Source organism: Rhinopithecus roxellana, chromosome 11, assembly GCF_007565055.1.
Source record: "Rhinopithecus roxellana isolate Shanxi Qingling chromosome 11, ASM756505v1, whole genome shotgun sequence".
Taxonomy (NCBI): Eukaryota; Metazoa; Chordata; class Mammalia; order Primates; family Cercopithecidae; genus Rhinopithecus; species Rhinopithecus roxellana.
In genome coordinates, this window is record NC_044559.1 from 74690793 (window position 1) to 74711813 (window position 21021).

Sequence of the window (21021 nt, forward strand, 5' to 3'; positions counted from 1 at the left end):
GGGGTGTTAAAGTCTCCCACTATTATTGTGTGGGAGTCTAAGTCTCTTTATAGGTCTCTAAGAATTTGTATTATGAATCTGGGTCCTCCTGTGTTGGGTTCATTTATATTTAGGATAGTTAGCTCTTCTTGTTGAATTGATTCCTTTACCATTATGTACTGCCCTTCTGTCTTTTTTTAACTCTGGTGGTTTAAAGTCTGTTTTGTCAGAGACTAGAATTGCAACCCCTGCTTTTTTTTTTGCTTTCCATTTGCTTGGTAAATATTCCTCCATCCCTTTATTTTGAGCCTTTGTGTGTCTTTACACATGAGATGAGTCTCCTGAATACAGCACATTGATGGGTCTTGACTCTTTATCCAGTTTACCAGTCTGTGTCTTTTATCGGGGCATTTAGCCCATTTACATTTAAGGTTAATATTGTTATGTGTAAATTGCATCCTGCCATCATGATGCTATCTGGTTATTTTGCACACTTGTTGATGCAGTTTCTTCATAGTGTCATTGGTCTTTATATTTTGGTATGTTTTTGCAGTGACTGGTACTGGTTTTTTCCTTTACATATTTAGTGCTTCATTTAGGAGCTCTTGGAAGGCAGGCTGGTGATGACAAAATCTCTCAGCATTTGCTTGTCTGGAAATGATTTTATTTCTCCTTCATTTATGAATTTTAGTTTGACTGGATTTAAAATTCTGGGTTTAAAACTATTTTCTTTAAGAATGTTGAATATTGACCCCTACTCTCTTCTGGCTTGTAGAGTTTTTGCTGAGAGCTCCACTGTTAGTCTGATTGTAGTCCCTTTGTAGGTGACCTGGCCTTTCTCTCTGGCTGCCCTTAACATTTTTTCCTTCATTTTGACCTTGGGGAATCTGATGATTATGTGTCTTGGGGTTGATCTTCTCATAGATTATCTTAGTGGGGTTCTCGGTATTTCCTGAATTTGAATGTTGGCCTCTCTTGCTAGGTTGGGGAAGTTTTCCTGGATGATATCCTGAAGTGTGTTTTCCAACTTGGTTTCATTTTCCCCATCTCTTTCAGGTACTCCAATCAGTTATACGTTCGGTCTTTTTACATAGTCCCATATTTTCCAGAGGTTTTGTTCATTTCTTTTCATTCTTTTTTCTCTAATCTTATCTGCATGCCTTTTTTCAGCAAGATGGTCTTCAAATTCTGATATCCTTTCTTCCACTTGGTTGATGTGGCTATTGATGCTTGTATATGCTTCACAACATTCTCATGCTGTGTTTTTCAGCTCCTTCAAGTTATTTATGTTCCTCTCTAAACTGCTTATTGTAGTTAGCAGCTCCTGTACCCTTTAATTAAGATTCTTGGCTTCTTTGCACTGGATTAGAACATGCTCCTTGAGCTCAGCAGAGTTTGTTATTATCCACCTTCTGAAGCCTACTTCTGTCAATTCATTCATCTCATCCTCTGTCCAGTTCTGTGCCCATTTAGAGAAGAGGCACTCTGGCCTTTTAGGTTTTCAGTGTTTTTTTTTTCGCTGATTCTTTCTCATCTTTATGAGTTTGTCTACTATTGATCTTTGATGGGGTTTTTGTGGGGACATTTTTTTTTTTGTTGATGCTATTGTTTTTGGTTTCTGTTTGTTTTTCTTGCAATGGTCAGGTCCCTCTTCTGTAGGGCCACTGTGGTTCACTGGGGGTTCAGTTCAGGCCCTATTCATCTGATTCACTCCCATGCCTGGAGATGTCACTTGAGGAAGCTGGAGAACAGCAAAGATGGGTGCCTGCTTCTTCCTCTGGGATCTCTGACCTCAAGGGGCACTGACCTGATGCCAATAGAAACACTTCTCTATAGGGTGTCTGACAACCCCTGTTGGAGGGTCTCACCCCAGTGTGTGGCAGAGAGAGCACAACCTGTTTAATGAAGCACTTTGACTGAGGGGGTGTGCTTCACTGGGGGAAACCCACTTGTCTGGGCTGCCTGGATTCCTCAGAACTAGCAGGAGGAAAGACTAAGTCTACTGGTCCGTGGAGACTGTGGCCACCTCTCCTGCTAGGGACTCAGGCCCAGGGAGGTCAGAGTTCTGTCCTTGACTCCCTGGCTAAGGTTGTTGGAGTTCCTGCAGAGAGGCCCCACACAGTGAGGAGGGATGAGTCAAGGTCAGGCCTGAAGAGGCACTCCGTCAGCAGTCTGCCACAGCCCATGTTGGGCTGTGGTGGATACCTCTTGAGACTAAGCCATCCATCATCCCTGGCTCCAGCAGGGAAAAAACACAGCCTGGAGCTATAGAGATGGCTGCTGCCCTTCCCCAACCCTGGGAGCTTAGTGTGTTAGGCAGCTATGGGTCCCAGAATTGGCTGTCACCCCTCCCCTAAGGAGCTCAAACGGCTTAGACAGCAGGGAGCCACAGCTGTGGTGCTCGTCACCCCTCCTTCTGGGAGCTCAGCAGGCTTAAGCAGATTCTAGCTTAGTGGCTGTTGAGAACCTACGCAGCTCCATGGTTGGGACCCTCACCCCAGTAGTGTGGACTCATAAGTGGGATCTTCCAATCCATGGGTTACACAGTTCCATGGAAAAAGCACATTTTCCCAGGCTGGATAGCGCACTCACTGACTGCCTTTCCTGGCTGAGGATGGGGGCTCCCCTGCCCTGTGTGGTTCTCAAGTGGGCTACAGCACCACACTGATCTTCCTTCCTCTCTGTGGGTCACGCCAACTGCCTAGTCAGTTCTGATGACAGAACCTGAATACCTTGGTTGCTGGTGCAGGACTGGCTCGCTGTTTTTTTGTTTTTGTTTTTTTTTAATGGGAGCCTCCGATCGCCTCTGCTTTTAGTTGGCTATCTTGGCCCCATCTCTACATAAAATATTTGTATTTCAGAGATTTTAGAAATTATTTTGGAGGAGTAAATTCCATGTAAACATTTGTTTTTACATTTCTTTCTTTGAAATGACACTTGTGTCTAAGATTGTCTAGATTTTTTAATTTTTTGAATATCTGAGAAGGAGGTACAAAATTTCATCTCTTCCTCTTCATTCTTGGGCCATCCTACTTCTAAGATTATTATCAGATCTTACCTGCTTAGAGTAGCATAGATGGCAGGGATAATATTTTGTTTTCTTTTTTTTTTTTTTTTTTTTTTATTTTTTTTATTATACTTTAAGTTCTAGGGTACATGTGCATAACGTGCAGGTTTGTTACATATGTATACTTATGCCATGTTGGTGTGCTGCACCCATCAACTCGTCAGCACCCATCAATTCATCATTTATATCATGTATAACTCCCCAATGCAATCCCTCCCTCCTCCCCCCTCCCCCCTCCCCATGATAGGCCCCAGTGTGTGATGTTCCCCTTCCCGAGTCCAAGTGATCTCATTGTTCAGTTCCCACCTATGAGTGAGAACATGCGGTGTTTGGTTTTCTGTTCTTGTGATAGTTTGCTAAGAATGATGGTTTCCAGCTGCATCCATGTCCCTACAAAGGATGCAAACTCATCCTTTTTTATGGCTGCATAGTATTCCATGGTGTATATGTGCCACATTTTCTTAATCCAGTCTGTCACAGATGGACATTTGGGTTGATTCCAAGTCTTTGCTATTGTGAATAGTGCCGCAATAAACATACGTGTGCATGTGTCTTTGTAGTAGAATAATTTATAATCCTTTGGGTATATACCCAGTAGTGGGATGGCTGGGTCATATGGTACATCTAGTTCTAGATCCTTGAGGAATTGCCATACTGTTTTCCATAATGGTTGAACTAGTTTACAATCCCACCAACAGTGTAAAAGTGTTCCTATTTCTCCACATCCTCTCCAACACCTGTTGTTTCCTGACTTCTTAATGATTGCCATTCTAACTGGTGTGAGATGGTATCTCATTGTGGTTTTGATTTGCATTTCTCTGATGGCGAGTGATGATGAGCATTTTTTCATGTGTCTGTTGGCTGTATGAATATCTTCTTTTGAGAAATGTCTGTTCATATCCTTTCCCCACTTTTTGATGGGGTTGTTTGTTTTTTTCTCGTATATTTGTTTGAGTTCTTTGTAGATTCTGGATATTAGCCCTTTGTCAGATGAGTAGGTTGCAAAAATTTTCTCCCATTCTGTAGGTTGCCTGTTCACTCTGATGGTAGTTTCTTTTGCTGTGCAAAAGCTCTTTAGTTTAATTAGATCCCATTTGTCAATTTTGGCTTTTGCTGCCGTTGCTTTTGGTGTTTTAGACATGAAGTCCTTGCCCATGCCTATGTCCTGAATGGTACTACCTAGATTTTCTTCTAGGGTTTTTATGGTATTAGGTCTAACATTTAAGTCTCTAATCCATCTTGAATTAATCTTCGTATAAGGGGTAAGGAAAGGATCCAGTTTCAGCTTTCTACTTATGGCTAGCCAATTTTCCCAGCACCATTTATTAAATAGGGAATCCTTTCCCCATTTCTTGTTTCTCTCAGGTTTGTCAAAGATCAGATGGCTGTAGATGTGCGGTATTATTTCTGAGGACTCTGTTCTGTTCCATTGGTCTATAGCTCTGTTTTGGTACCAGTACCATGCTGTTTTGGTTACTGTAGCCTTGTAGTATAGTTTGAAGTCAGGTAGCGTGACGCCTCCAGCTTTGTCCTTTTGACTTAGGATTGTCTTGGCAATGCGGGCTCTTTTTTGGTTCCATATGAACTTTAAAGCAGTTTTTTCCAATTCTGTGAAGAAACTCATTGGTAGCTTGATGGGGATGGCATTGAATCTATAAATAACCTTGGGCAGTATGGCCATTTTCACGATATTGATTCTTCCTATCCATGAGCATGGTATGTTCTTCCATTTGTTTGTGTCCTCTTTGATTTCACTGAGCAGTGGTTTGTAGTTCTCCTTGAAGAGGTCCTTTACATCCCTTGTAAGCTGGATTCCTAGGTATTTTATTCTCTTTGAAGCAATTGTGAATGGAAGTTCATTCCTGATTTGGCTCTCTGCTTGTCTGTTACTGGTGTATAAGAATGCTTGTGATTTTTGCACATTAATTTTGTATCCTGAGACTTTGCTGAAGTTGCTTATCAGCTTAAGGAGATTTTGGGCTGAGACGATGGGGTTTTCTAAATATACAATCATGTCATCTGCAAACAGGAACAATTTGACTTCTTCTTTTCCTAACTGGATACCCTTGATTTCTTTCTCTTGCCTGATTGCCCTAGCCAGAACTTCCAACACTATGTTGAATAGGAGTGGTGAGAGAGGGCATCCCTGTCTTGTGCCAGTTTTCAAAGGGAATTTTTCCAGTTTTTGCCCATTCAGTATGATATTAGCTGTGGGTTTGTCATAAATGGCTCTTATTATTTTGAGATACGTTCCATCAATACCGAATTTATTGAGCGTTTTTAGCATGAAGGGCTGTTGAATTTTGTCAAAAGCCTTTTCTGCATCTATTGAGACAATCATGTGGTTCTTGTCTTTGGTTCTGTTTATATGCTGGATTACGTTTATTGATTTGCGAATGTTGAACCAGCCTTGCATCCCAGGGATGAAGCCCACTTGATCATGGTGGATAAGCTTTTTGATGTGCTGCTGAATCCGGTTTGCCAGTATTTTATTGAGAATTTTTGCATCAATGTTCATCAGGGATATTGGTCTAAAATTCTCTTTTTTTGTTGTGTCTCTGCCAGGCTTTGGTATCAGGATGATGTTGGCCTCATAAAATGAGTTCGGGAGGATTCCCTCTTTTTCTATTGATTGGAATAGTTTCAGAAGGAATGGTACCAGCTCCTCCTTGTACCTCTGGTAGAATTCAGCTGTGAATCCATCTGGTCCTGGACTTTTTTTGGTGGGTAGGCTATTAATTGTTGCCTCAATTTCAGAGCCTGCTATTGGTCTATTCAGGGATTCAACTTCTTCCTGGTTTAGCCTTGGGAGAGTGTAAGTGTCCAGGAAATTATCCATTTCTTCTAGATTTTCTAGTTGATTTGCGTAGAGGCTTTTATAGTATTCTCTGATGGTAGTTTGTATTTCTGTGGGGTCAGTGGTGATATCCCCTTTATCATTTTTTATTGCATCTATTTGATTCCTCTCTCTTTTCTTCTTTATTAGCCTTGCTAGCGGTCTGTCAATTTTGTTGATCTTTTCAAAAAACCAACTCCTGGATTCATTTATTTTTTGGAGGGTTTTTTGTGTCTCTATCTCCTTCAGTTCGGCTCTGATCTTAGTTATTTCTTGCCTTCTGCTAGCTTTTGAATGTGTTTGCTCTTGCCTCTCTAGTTCTTTTAATTATGATGTTAGAGTGTCAATTTTAGATCTTTCCTGCTTTCTCTTGTGGGCATTTAGTGCTATAAATTTCCCTCTACACACTGCTTTAAATGTGTCCCAGAGATTCTGGTATGTTGTATCTTTGTTCTCATTGGTTTCAAAGAACATCTTTATTTCCGCTTTCATTTCGTTATGTACCCAGTAGTCATTCAGGAGCAGGTTGTTCAGTTTGCATGTAGTTGAGCGGTTTTGATTGAGTTTCTTAGTCCTGAGTTCTAGTTTGATTGCACTGTGGTCTGAGAGACAGTTTGTTATAATTTCTGTTCTTTTACATTTGCTGAGGAGTGCTTTACTTCCAATTATGTGGTCAATTTTGGAATAAGTGCGATGTGGTGCTGAGAAGAATGTATATTCTGTTGATTTGGGGTGGAGAGTTCTATAGATGTCTATTAGGTCCGCTTGGTGCAGAGATGAGTTCAATTCCTGGATATCCTTGTTAACTTTCTGTCTCGTTGATCTGTCTAATGTTGACAGCGGAGTGTTGAAGTCTCCCATTATTATTGTATGGGAGTCTAAGTCTCTTTGTAAGTCCCTAAGGACTTGCTTTATGAATCTGGGTGCTCCTGTATTGGGTGCATATATATGTAGGAGAGTTAGCTCTTCCTGTTGAATTGATCCCTTTACCATTATGTAATGGCCTTCTTTGTCTCTTTTGATCTTTGATGGTTTAAAGTCTGTTTTATCAGAGACAAGGATTGCAACCCCTGCTTTTTTGTGTTCTCCATTTGCTTGGTAGATCTTCCTCCATCCCTTTATTTTGAACCTATGTATGTCTCTGCATGTGAGATGGGTCTCCTGAATACAGCAGACTGATGGGTCTTGACTCTTTATCCAGTTTGCCAGTCTGTGTCTTTTAATTGGAGCATTTAGTCCATTAACATTTAAGGTTAATATTGTTATGTGTGAACTTGATCCTGCCATTAGATATTAACTGGTTATTTTGCTCGTTAGTTGATGCAGTTTCTTCCTAGCCTCGATGGTCTTTACATTTTGGCATGTTTTTGCGATGGCTGGTACCGGTTGTTCCTTTCCATGTTTAGGGCTTCCTTCAGGGTCTCTTGTAAGGCAGGCCTGGTGGTGACAAAATCTCTAAGCATTTGCTTATCTGTAAAGGATTTTATTTCTCCTTCACTTATGAAACTTAGTTTGGCTGGATATGAAATTCTGGGTTGAAAATTCTTTTCTTTAAGAATGTTGAATATTGGCCCCCACTCTCTTCTGGCTTGTAGAGTTTCTGCCGAGAGATCTGCTGTTAGTCTGATGGGCTTCCCTTTGTGGGTAACCCGACCTTTCTCTCTGGCTGCCCTTAAGATTTTTTCCTTCATTTCAACTTTGGTGAATCTGGCAATTATGTGTCTTGGAGTTGCTCTTCTGGAGGAGTATCTTTGTGGCGTTCTCTGTATTTCCTGAATTTGAATGTTGGCCTGCCCTACTAGGTTGGGGAAGTTCTCCTGGATGATTTCCTGAAGAGTGTTTTCCAACTTGGTTCCATTTTCCCCCTCACTTTCAGGCACCCCAATCAGGCGTAGATTTGGTCTTTTTACGTAATCCCATACTTCTTGCAGGCTTTGCTCATTTCTTTTTCTTCTTTTTTCTTTTGGTTTCTCTTCTCGCTTCATTTCATTCATTTGATCTTCAATCGCTGATACTCTTTCTTCCAGTTGATCGAGTCGGTTACTGAAGCTTGTGCATTTGTCACGTATTTCTCGTGTCATGGTTTTCATCTCTGTCATTTCGTTTATGATCTTCTCTGCATTAAGTAGTCTAGCTGTCAATTCTTCCACTCTTTTTTCAAGATTTTTAGTTTCTTTGCGCTGGGTACGTAATTCCTCCTTTAGCTCTGATAAGTTTGATGGACTGAAGCCTTCTTCTCTCCTCTCGTCCAAGTCATTCTCTGACCAGCTTTGATCCGTTGCTGGCGATGGGCTGCGCTCCTTTGCAGGGGGAGATGCGCTCTTATTTTTTGAATTTCCAGCTTTTCTGCCCTGCTTCTTCCCCATCTTTGTGGTTTTATCTGTCTCTGGTCTTTGATGGTGGTGACGTACTGATGCGGTTTTGGTATAGGTGTCCTTCCTGTTTGATAGTTTTCCTTCTGACAGTCAGAAGGACTGTCTGTTGGTCTGTTGGAGATTGCTTGAGGTCCACTCCAGACCCTGTTTGCCTGGGTATCAGCAGCAGAGGTTGCCGAAGATAGAATATTGCTGAACAGCGAGTGTACCTGTCTGATTCTTCCTTTGGAAGTTTCCTCTCAGGGGTGTACTCCACCCTGTGAGGTGTGGGGTGTCAGACTGCCCCTAGTGGGGGATTTCTCCCAGCTAGGCTACTCAGGGGTCAGGGACACACCTGAGCAGGCAGTCTGTCCGTTCTCAGATCTCAACCTCCGCGTTGGGAGATCCACGGCTCTCCCCAAAGCTGTCAGACAGAGTCGTTCGCGTCTGCACCGGCTCCTGCTACTTCCCCTGTTGGTCTTCAGCTGTGCGCTGTCCCCAGAGGTGGAGACTACAGAGACAGGCAGGCTTTCTTGAGCTGCTGTGAGCTCCACCCAGTTCGAGCTTCCCAGCGGCTTTGTTTACCTACTTAAGCCTCAGCAATGGCGGGCGCCCCTCCCCCAGCCTCGCTGCTGCCTTGCGGATAGATCGCGGCAGACTGCTGTGTTAGCAGTGAGGGAGGCTTCGTGGGCGTGGGACCCTCCCGGCCAGGTGTGGGATATATTCTGGTGTGCCTGTATGCTTACAGCGCAGTATTGGGGTGGGAGTTACCCGATTTTCCAGGTGTTGTGTGTCTCAGTTCCCCTGGCTAGGAAAACGGATCCCCTTCCCCCTTGCGCTTCCAGGTGAGGCGATGCCTCGCCCTGCTTCAGCTCTCGCTGGTCAGGCTGCAGCAGCTGACCAGCACCGATTGTCCGGCACTCCCTAATGAGATGACCCCAGTACCTCAGTTGAAAATGCAGAAATCACCGGTCTTCTGTGTCGCTCGCGCTGGGAGTTGGAGACTGGAGCTGTTCCTATTCGGCCATCTTGCTCCCAATATTTTGAATATTAATCTGTTTTCTTTCTCCTTGTATTTTTCCATTTTCCTTCTATCCATTCAAGAGCTGGTTGTGTGCCTATTGACAGGGTAGCACATGACAGGAGGAAAGGCAAATACTGCACAAGTCTTTCTGGCTTTTGAATTCCAGAAGAGGAATTTTAGAGGCATAGGTCCAGAAATAGTGAAGGGAGTGGAGCTATTCTCCCAAACTCAAAAGAGATTGTCCTGGGCTGGGGAAAGGAGATGAGGTAAAGAGAAAGAGAAATCCGTTGGCTTCAAAAGCAGAGGATATCTGTGCCATGCTTCCCAATGATTGCTGCTAGGAGGGTTGGCATGACTCCATCAAAAATTGGCTATTTGGAGTGTTAGGAGATGTACTTCTGTAGCCAGTAGGGAAGCTGGTAATCTATATAATGGAATTGACAATATCCACCTTACCAAGCAGGCATTTTTAAGAATTATAAGAAATAACATGTGAATGGCTGGCATTCAGTAGGTACTCAGTAAATGTTACATTCCCTCCAGCCCTCGTTGACATTTTGGCCCTGCTCATCAAACCAGTTCTATTCCTTGATCATTCCCATATGCCATTTTCTACTTTCTTGCTTGAGGACTGCTGAATGGTACTGGAGAAAGAAAGGCAAAACCATTCAGACAAAGGCTAAACCATGGCTTCTGTGGCCTTCTCCTCATCCTCCATCCTTGTCCTCCTTCTCCTCCTCCTCTTCCGTCTCTCTTTCTTCCCCCCTTTTCAAACCCATCGTGTCCTTCCCCTTCTTCTTTTCCTCTCCTTTTATAAACTTCACTTTAATGCTAACCAACAGTCCTGGCATCCAGCCCTATGTTTCTCTTATGTACTCCTCCAGAGAGACTCAATTCTCTTCTGCTGTCACAGCAAATCTGTGCCTGTGTTTAGGCAACACACAGCAACCCACAGAGCATGAGCAACATGCATCTGCCTTGCAATATTATGCTGGTGTAAAGTAGAGATAGGGCCTTCTAGACAAAACACCATCTTTCTCCCTGGAGGAAGAATTCTTCAGTTAAGAAGTACTATTAAAGATTGCTTCTCCCTCTGAAGAAAAGTTCCCCACCAGGGTCTCAGGAATAAAAGAAATATCTTAAAGAGCTGAGATATTCCTTTTGGTAACTACTAGTTGACTCCCTCAACTCGTAGTTATAACCATGATAGCACATGGCCTGAGAACATATGGACAGGGAGAAGGAAGTAGGTAGATAATTGAGTTATTCACAGACATGCAATTTATGAGAGACCCTGTGTCATCTTTGGGCTCCCAGATGCATCTTCAGGTTCTATTGATTTTCCTGGAACCTCCAGAAACAAAGAAGGTGGGGAACTGCTAGCAAGGCTTTGATGTGTGCTTAACTGCATGGAGCCAAGTCTGGTTTATCTTTCAAGCTGAGCATGATTGTCAGATAACACTCAGTTCACTACTTAGCTGCTCCAAAAGTAGATGATAGATTTCTCTTTGTGGTGCCCAACTTTCTACACTTAGACAGGTGTGGCAGCCCCTCATTGGAGCATATTTGATGGTGCTTTTTACTTGTATAAATAAATTGGGTTTTCTCATGCTCGTTCTAGGAAAGCCTGGAGTTTTTCAAAGGCATCTTTTGTGCTGTCATCCTTGGGAAATATTACTGTTTGTTTCCTATTAGAGATTGGAGTCCTTAGAGAATAGGAAATGGGATAGACAAGTTTTGGTTATGAGGAAATTGATGTGGGAGCCATCAGGCATGGGCTTGGGAAGACAGATGTAGATAGAATGCCTTATTGGGATTTTGATTTCCAGATGGTGAAGGATGTGTGGGGAGCTGGAAGTATGGTTACTTTCACTTTCTGTATAGTTTGACCTCCAATAGCTGTGTCTAGGCCATGATTGTGGCTGTGGAGGATCCTCTCAGAAAGCATACCTTCTTAGGGATTGGTCTAATCTGTCTCAGTTCATTTCCTTTTGATTTGGAGGATGTGGTTTGATCTAAGTTGTAATATCTTTTTTCTTTCTATTCCTTACAGATTCATGAAGGTGGCAGGAAGTACAGTAGATGCAGTTACCTGGCAACAGTAGGTATTCACCATTTTTGCTCTTACTTATTATCAGCTGCTGTGAAATGAAAGATAATTAATTGTCACCAAGTTCATAACTGACATTCGATAAGCTATCCTTCATCCTCCAGGAAAAAATTTAAAAGTAACTCCAAAGTTGTTTTTATGGCACATGTTGTCTCGTAGTACTATAATTTTGTTTGGTTGTTTTCAGAAAAATTTGAGAAAACAACTGACGCATTTTGGAGATTTCAGCTATTATGTACCCTTTTAAAATAATCTGTTATCAGTGAACACGTAATGGGGATCTGGGCATGCCACTGTTTTCCCATAGGCTTTTCCTTTGGGAATAAATTTCCTTGTATAAGACAGGAAATAATTTTAATTGCTCAATATATAATGGGGAAATAGAAACACTTTGTTATTAATGTCAGTGGTCATAATTACTGCCAAGTGAGTCTCTAAAATGAAGCAGCTTTAAAAAAAAAAAAAAAAAAAGAATATCAAGATGAAGCAGCTTCAAGAAAGGGAATGAATTCCAACACTGCAGGAAGAATCTTGCAATGGAAAAGACCTGTTACCGCAGGATAATGAAAAGTATAATTATCTGATAAATAAATTTAAATATTCTATAAGTTCCCTTAGGGCATTTGTACCAGAAGGTCCAGCCCTTAACAGTCAATGTCTCACTAATTGTATACTGGAATCCTGTTCTTCTTTTCTCTGAGAAATCTATTTCACAGTATCCTCCAAATCATCTCTTGTCTAATGTGGTGCTCTCAACTCAGACTGTGCTTTTACTCTGGGCCCACATAGGCCTTGGCAATGGCCCTCTTTCTCAGTTACTCTAACCCTTCCTGCCTAGCGTGTGTTCTCCTTTTGTCCATCCTCTGTTTGAAGTGGGTCACACTATCCCCTGTGGATTCATTACAGATGTGAAAAAAACGAAGTGGATTAAATCTTTATTAAAGATTGCTTCTCCCTCTGAAGAAAAGTTCCCCACCTAAAGTGTTTTTGTTTGCTAGCAATCAATAACTTCAGTCATAATGGGAAATATTTTAGTCTACATTTATACTCTTAATTTCTCTAAAAAACAAGTTCCAAATGTTTTCAGAAACTCTTATTCTTCTTCAATTTGTTTTTGTGAGTCATGGATTGAGTAAGTCTGAGGATCTTGTCATTCCCTTGCTTGAAAACCCACAATGTCTCTCCTTCGCACTTGGACCAAAAGCCAAACTCTCCACACTGGCCTTTTTTTGTGTTTGGCCTCTGCTGCTTTCTGATTTCATCTGGTGCCGCTCTGCCCTTATTCTGTCCCAGCTCACCAGTGGTCTTTCAATTCTTTCAGGTCCATGTGCATATCTGCCTCTGGGTCTCTCTATATGCTAGTCCTGCTGCCTGAAATGCTGTTCTCCATTCTCTTCGTGTGGCCAACTCCTTTTCATCTTTTAAGTCTCACCTTACATGTCATGTCCTAGAGAGGCCTTCCCTGATGATCCTATCCAAAACAGGTCTCCCATTTCATTCTTTTTCTTAGCTCTTTTTTAATAGCACTTATGATAACTTAAAATTGTTTTTTTCCTTATGACTTGTCTTTGTAATTTATTTGTTTTTCTCTTCTACCATAATGGCACTTATTCAATCACCAAGTACTTATTTAGACAATAGTTTATTAGTCATTTACTCTGGGGAAAAAATAATAATGGCAACAACAACAATGACAATAAAAATAACAATGTGCCAGGAACTGTTCTTAAACTTTGTATGCCTTATTATATCTGATCCTCACAACAACCAAATGAGTTAGGGACTATTTTTATCTCCATTTTACTATAACTTAGATGAAATTGTAGAAAATCCAAAGATTACACAGAAAGTGGAAAATGTTGGACTTAAAGTTGTGTCTGTCTCACTCCAAGGATTATTGTCTTAACTACCACTGCTTTGATAACAAGATAATGTCCCTTTACTGAAATTCTGTCCAGTGTCCTCACCAACAAGGCTATCTGGATAATGTAGCATAAAGGCTGAGTCTTTAAGAATTTATAGGATTTGGGCCGGGCGCGGTGGCTCACGCCTGTAATCCCAGCACTTTGGGAGGCCGAGGCGGGCGAATCACAAGGTCAGGAGATCGAGACCACGGTGAAACCCCGTCTCCACTAAAAATACAAAAAAATAACCGGGCGCGGTGGCGGGCGCCTGTAGTCCCAGCTACTTGGGAGGCTGAGGCAGGAGAATGGCGTGAACCCAGGAGGCGGAGCTTGCAGTGAGCCGAGATCACGCCACTGCACTCCAGCCTGGGCGACAGAGCGAGACTCCGTCTCAAAAAAAAAAAAAAAAAAAAAAAAAAAAAAAAAGAAAAGAATTTATAGGATTTGTGGAGAAAGATAATGATATCAGCATAAGAAAATTATTGGCTAAGAATGTATGGCTTTAATTATTATTGCTGACAGGGAGGGATAAGAGAAAGCTTTTCTTTTCTATTCAAGTACTCTTCCTGCCACAAATGGAATGAAGTGAGCACAGTATTATTTTTATAATGCAAAAATACATTTTTAATAAATACATTTTGTTTATTGACTACTTAAAAAATACACATACACACACACACACATATATATAGGCCATGTCTCCAGATAAATATCACTGTTTGCAACTACTCCAAAAATACCCTCAAAAGCAAGCAGGGGGTTGTATTTCTTTTGGCTCCAGGATCAGCATTCATTAGAGGACAAATAGCACCTGGAATCTACAATTTATCCTTTCCAGCCATAGTTTTCAGTCAAGACTTGGAAAAGTCATGGAAGAATCCCAGGCAATTCTGGCCAGGGGGACTTCATGAAAATTAAAGCCAAATGCCATGTTTCTTCAATTCTGAGAAATACTGAGGTGAAGATGTCCTAATAATGTAAAGAGATCAAGAGACATTGTTAGAAAAAAAAGGGTGGGGGAGACTAACATAGAATTTGTCGTTTGTCACTATATATAGATGGCCAGAAGAATCAATTCAGTATTGGGATGTTGAGCTTGGAGCTTGAACAGCCAAATTCTGAGTCTGAAGTCATTAATAAACAGATCTCTGTAGTTTGACTATTTTGATTTGGAAGCATATTATTGGGTTTACTATATTTTGAGGACCAAAATATGTGACTTAATAATTGGTCCTGCCCACCAACCCATTTAGAAAACCCAGAAACAGTTATTAAGATGAAAGTATAATTACAAGTATAGTGGAGTAGCTTGTTATTGTAATAACCCTTATATAGAGAGCAATGATAAAATATAAAGTATTAAAGAAAAAACACTGGAATATGATCAAAAAAGGCAGAAACCAAAGGAAGGTATTCAACCTTTAAAAGAAGTGAAGAACACTACAAGAGATCTACTTTTACTTGACTTTTTACTGTAGTTGTTGTTGTTATTATTATTATTATTGAGATGGAGTCTTGCTCGGTTGCCCAGGCTGGAGTGCAATGGCATGATCTCGGCTCACTGCAAGCTCCGCCTCCTGGGTTCACACCGTTTTCCTGCCTCAGCCTCCTGAGTAGCTGGGACTGCAGGTGCTCACCACCACACCAGGCTAATTTTTTGTATTTGTAGTAGAGACGGGGTTTCACCGTGTTCACCAGGATGGTCTTGATCTCCTAACCTCGTGATCCACCTGCCTCGACCTCCCAAAGTGCTGGGATTACTTTGGTAGGAAGTGCTGAGCCGCCACACCCTTTGGGAGGAAGTGCTGAGCCGCCGCGCCCAGCCTTCACTGTAGTTATTTAACAATTCATGCATCAGGAGGTAATTAGAACTCCAACAGAAATGCATGCTCATATTGGCTTGAAGTGTCAAGGAGAAGGAGTCAGAGGCTGGAAATTGAGGGTGGAAATCTCAAAAAGAAGGAGCTTCAATGTAAAAATACAAAATATGCATATAAACTTCCCTCAAATCTTTGATCCCTGAAATGTATACATTCATGAGACATTCCAAGGAGCCTAGTGGAAAGAAACAGCTGTAAGTCTCAAAAAGTTGAACAGAGATTTCAGCTGCCGTTTGTCACATGAGAGACAGAGGTTGAAATTTGAATGTCACAAATTTAGAGGGACTTGATAAACACCTTGTTTTTATCCAGTGAAATCTAAAAAAATTATGCCTTAGGTGTAAAGTCTGTCTCAGGACTAAGGATTTGCTCTAAGACTCAAGTATAACCAAAACAGACTTGTCCAGAAAAAGCATAAACTGATGCCTTCACAAGAACAAGAAGATCAGTCATTCATTCAACTTCCTGCTAGATTCAAAATCAACATTCTTCTATCTCTGTAGTATATCATCCACATTTTGTTATATACAATAAAAAAATTACCAGACATGCAAAGAAACAGGAAAATATGACCATGATGAGGAGGATAAACAATAAATAGAAACCCTGAGATGACCCAGATATTAGAATTAGCTGACAAGGATTTTAAAGAAGCTATTATAATTCATATTATATATTCATAGAGTTAAGGAGAAAATGTCCATACTGAGAAATATTAGCCTGGAGAAATATCAGCAGTGCGATGGAAACTATAAAAAAGAACCAAATGGAATTCTTGAAGTGAAAAGAAGAATATCTGAAATGGAAACTCTTTGGATGGGCTTGACAGGAGACTGGAAACCACAGAAGAAAGAGTAAACTTGCATACTGAGCAATAGAAACTATACAACTTAAAGAACAGAAAGGAAAACATCGTGGAAAAAAATGAACAAAGTTTCAGTGACCTCATTGCCAAAACCAAATAGCTTAACATATGCACAGAGTTCAGACGAATAGGAGAAAGAAAATGTGGCAGAAATTTTTTTAAAATCAAAGCTGAACTTCTCCAAATTTTGGTGGAAAATATTAATTTACAGATTCAAGATGGAGAAATACAAAGAAAATTATATCAGGGCACATTGTACTCAAACTGCTGAGAACAAAAATAACTTAAAAATCTTTGAAGCATTCAGACAAAAATAACACTTCATATACAGGGAACAAAGACACAAATGATGGCTTATTTGACATCAGAAACAATGAAGGACAGAATACAACAGAACAATATTCTTAAAGTGATAAAGAAAAAAAAGTAAAGCCAGAATTCTATATTCAGCAAAAATATTCTTCAAAAATGAAAGTTAAATGAAGACTTTTTTTATCAATGAAAGCCAGTAGATTTGTGTTGCAAGAAATACTAAAGGAGGCCAGGCACGGTGGCTCATGCCTGTAATCCCAACACTTTGGGAGGCTGAGACAAGTAGATCACCTGACGTCAGGAGTTCAAGACCAGTCTGACAAACATGGTGAAACCCTGTCTCTACTAATCCCAGCTACTCGGGAGGCTGAGGCAGGAGAATCGCTTGAACCTGAGAGGCGGAGGTTGCAGTTAGCCGAGATAGTGTCATTGCACTTCAGCCTGGGTAACAGAGCAAGATTCTGCCTCAAAAAAAAAAAAAAAAAAAAAAAAAGAAATGCTAAAGGAAATTCTTCAGACAGACAGTAGCACCAGAAGGAAACTTGGATCTCAAAAAATAATGAAGAGCATTGGAAATGGTACATTTGTGGCTAAATATAAAAGACTACTTTTTCCCTAATTTGTTTACAAAATAATGATTCATGCAAAAATATAAATTGTATTATGGGATTGATAACATATGTAGATATAAAAATACATGACAATAATACCACAAAGGATGAGAAAGGGAGGAGTCAGTAAATGAAATTATAGTATTACAACGTTCTTTTATATGAGTGGTACAATATTTACCCTGAGAAGACTGATAAGCAAGGGTGAAAATTATATTCCTACAACAGTCGCTTTAAAAATAATGACAAAAGTATAGCCAAAAAGTCATATTAGAATTAAAATGTAATACTGAGAAATACTGAATTAACCTCAAAAAAAGCAAGAAAGGAGAAAGAGAGGAACAAAAAATAAATGGGAAAAAAATCAAATAGCAAAATGGTAGACTGAACCATGATTTTATCAATAATTATATTAAGGGTAAATATTCTAAACAGTGTAATTAAAAGGCAAATATTGTCAGACTGGATGCTATAGAAGACTCAACTATATTCTGCCTACAAGAGACACACTTTAAATATAAAGACACAGACTGAAAATAAAAGGATGAGAAGAATATGTCATGCAAGCAGTTATCATAAAAAGCTGGTGAGTCTATATTAATATTAGGCAAAGTAGGCTTCAAAAAAGGAGGATTACCAGAGAAAAGGAGATTTTTCATAGTGATGCAAGGATCAATTCATCAGGAAGACATAATAATCATAAATGTATTATCCTGCGATAGGCAGAATAACGAACCTCCCCCAAAGATACCTGCATTCTAATCTCTAGAACCCTGTAAATATGTTACATTATATGGCAAAGGGGAATTAAAGTTGCGGATGGAATTAGTTCCTAATCATCTGACTTTAAAGTAAGGAGCTTATTCTGGAATATCCAGAGGGACCCTATGTAACCACAAGAGTGGAAGAGGAAGGCATAAAGAGGAGGCAGAGTGAGGTTTAACTATAGAGAGGAGGTTAGAGAAATGCAGTGTTAGCAGGATTTGACCTACAATTGCTGGATTTAAAGATAGAGGAAGAGGAACATGAGCCAACGATTGTGGGTATCCCATAGAAGCCAGAAAAGGCAAGAATATAGATTTTTCCTGAGCAGCTCCAAAAGGAATATAGCCTTTCACATACTTTGATGTCAGGCCTATGAGACCCAGATTGATTTCTAACCTATAGTTAGAAATAAGAACTAACTATAGGGTAACTATAGGTTAATAACAAATTTATTCGTAAGAGAATAAATTTGGATTGCTTTAAACTACTGTTTGTGATTATTTGTTTAGAGCAGCAATAGAATACAGTATTGAAGAACAGAGATTCAAAATATACAAAGAAAAAAATAACAACAGGAGAAAATATAGAAAAATACACTGTCATAGTTGGAAATTTAAAAACACTTCTTTCAGTAATTAACAGGACTAGATTAAAATAAATACAGTAAGGATATAGCAGATTTTAATAACACTATCAAACAGTGTTTTGTGTTATACAGGAGTATGCATTTATCAAAATTTATCAAATGGTATGCTTAAGATTCATGTATCTCATTATATATAAAATTGCCTAAGAAAAAGAACCATAAATAGATATTAAACTCTGATTAGTGGTGTGCCTGATGACGTGTTCAGGATGAAGTGCACCAAAGTCTGCAGCTTATTTTGAAATGCCTCAAAACATAAAATGGGTCAATGGATGGATAGAAGGATAGATAGACTGATACATTTGTGAAAAACAAGTAGAGTAAACTGTTAAATGTAGAACCTAGTAAAGGATATATGATATTCCCTGTACAATTCTTCCCACTTTGAAATTGTTTCTGATAAAATGTGGATAAAAAACCTAACCTATTATGCCTAAACAAATATCCTTATCTATTATGAAATCATATATTGCTTTGAAAATATATATGACAAACATAAATGGGAAATGATTTTGTTGGGGAGTTAATCCTTGGATGTAGGAAGTATAGGGAATCTTTTTTCTTATTTTTACTTTTCTGTAGTTTCCTTTTTTTTTTGGTAATGAGCTTGTAATACATTTTTGTTTATAATTTAAAAATCATCAGTGCCCAGCTCCTCCCTTCCCGCTCCAAATTTCCCCACTCCAGAAGCAACCTTCCCAGCGTTCCCACTTCTGACATCTGCTTTCGTGTTTCTAAATAACAGTCTGATGCTTCTATGGAAGATGAGAATTTAGCTCTCATACCTCCTAACCACTCATACACCCAAACATACTTATTTACATACTTTTCTCATCCTGCAATAGTTTATATCTTAAATATTGGTCAGAATTCATTGTTTACATTTTTATTACTATGTAAATATTATTCACAGCAGGGACATGTGGTATGCTATGATGACACGTTCTTTCTTTCACAACTTTTAGTTTACCCTGGAGTTATTAACTATCTCTTTTTTTATTTGCTTAACTTCCTATTAAGCTATTCTAAATTCATCCCTAAACTGTACCAGAGTAGTAAATCTCTTTCTATATGCAAACACCTCAGGTAACCATCGGTTTCGTCTTCTCTTTGGAGATCTGCTTCTGGAGCCATCCCTCCTTCTGTTCCCATCTGGACAGGTTGATTGCTGTGTTTCCTGAACAGCTGTTGTCCTGGGAGTGCCCTTCACCATTATCCTGGGGATTCTTTTTGACTCTTATTTGTTGGATTTGTGCCCTTTTTTGAGGTTTACTCCCTCATTTTGGTGAAGCATTTCTTCCAAGAACTTCCTGAGAAAAGATAAATGAGAGGTCAACATGTTGAGACCCTGTAGCAGAGTTTGATTTATATTTTGGATGCACATAGATTTCCCTCAGATTTTGATGCTTTTGTTCCATTTCATCCTAGTTTTCCTTTAACTATTGAGAAATCCAGTACCTTTAAAATTTTCCAGTCCTTTTCTTGGTCCTGCTTTTTTTCTGCCTTGATACTTTTAAGATCTTCTCCCTGTTCCTAGTGATCTTTTGTGTGGCTCTCTTTTTATTCTGTTTGCTAAGTATGTGGTTAGACCCTATAAATCTGAAATGAGTGCCCTTCTGTTTAGGGAATTTTTCCTGATAATTTTTTCTTTGATAATGTCATTCTTTCCTTTTTTGTGCATTCCTTCCGAAATTTTTATTAGTCAGATATTGGAATTCCTCAAACAGTACTCTAATTTTTATATATTTTCTCTTCTTCACTTTTCCTCTCTTTTCTGATAAACCTCCTTAATCACTTAAATTTTCTGTTGAAACTTTCATGTTGCTATCATATTCTAATTTCCAAAAGCTCTTTTTTATTCCTCAAAATGTCCCTTTTATAGCTTGTTTTCTTGTTTCTGACTCTGAGGATATCAATTTTAGTTTTATTTATCTTCTTTTCCTATTTTTTTCTTCCCTCTTTTCTTCTTTGCTCCACTCAGTTGCTTTCTTTGCTTTTCCAGTAGGTAGTTTTTTTTTTTTCTTTTTTTTTTCCTGGTCCCTGAATTACTGTTATTTCCTCTATGTCCTTCCCTCTTCTCCCCATTTATTTGTCCTAGTCCCTGGCTTTGGCTTTAAAGTTTTTCCTCAAATATCTGATGATCCCTGAATCTCTACTCTTATTTAGGAGAGAGGCATAAAAAGGTGACTGGATGATTTTGTTTATGGACATTTATTTTTAACTAGTAACAGTCTACGTAAGGTGATTTGATTAGGTCATTAGGGGATTCCTAACTGTCCATATCTGTTCATCTTTTCTCTTGGGATATTTAGTTGTTCTAGAGGAGAATTCTCTATTCTGCCATTTTGGAAGTATAAATCTTCTAGCATACTCACATCTGAGAAAAAGGGCTGGATGTCTCACTGCTTAAAATATAGCCTTTCACACGTAATCCTCTACGTTTCATTGTGATTACCCTCCACCTCCACTGTGCTTGGTGGTCCTAACTATAGTTCAGTCTCTAGCACTCTGCTTTCTTGGAAATGAAGCAGTTTCTTAACTACATAGGGAAGTGGCTTCCCAACTTTTTTGTCTCAGGACCCTTTTCACTCTTGAAAAATATTAAGGACTCCAATTCACTTTTGTTTATGTGCATCATGTTTATAGACTATATAAATGACTCCCAACT

The 21021-nt window shown here is 39.6% G+C and overlaps 1 protein-coding gene across 4 annotated transcripts in view; it reads left to right on the forward strand.

Annotated features, from left to right (window-relative positions):
* Window positions 1–21021, forward strand: part of HPSE2 (heparanase 2 (inactive)) — a 790590-nt gene that overhangs the window by 542669 nt on the left and 226900 nt on the right. For all 4 annotated transcript variants that reach the window (XM_010389528.2, XM_010389530.2, XM_010389531.2 and 1 more), the window contains one exon: window positions 11314–11361. In XM_010389528.2, coding sequence (XP_010387830.1) covers window positions 11314–11361 — 48 coding nt within the window. The remainder of the gene's footprint in view (window positions 1–11313; window positions 11362–21021) is intronic.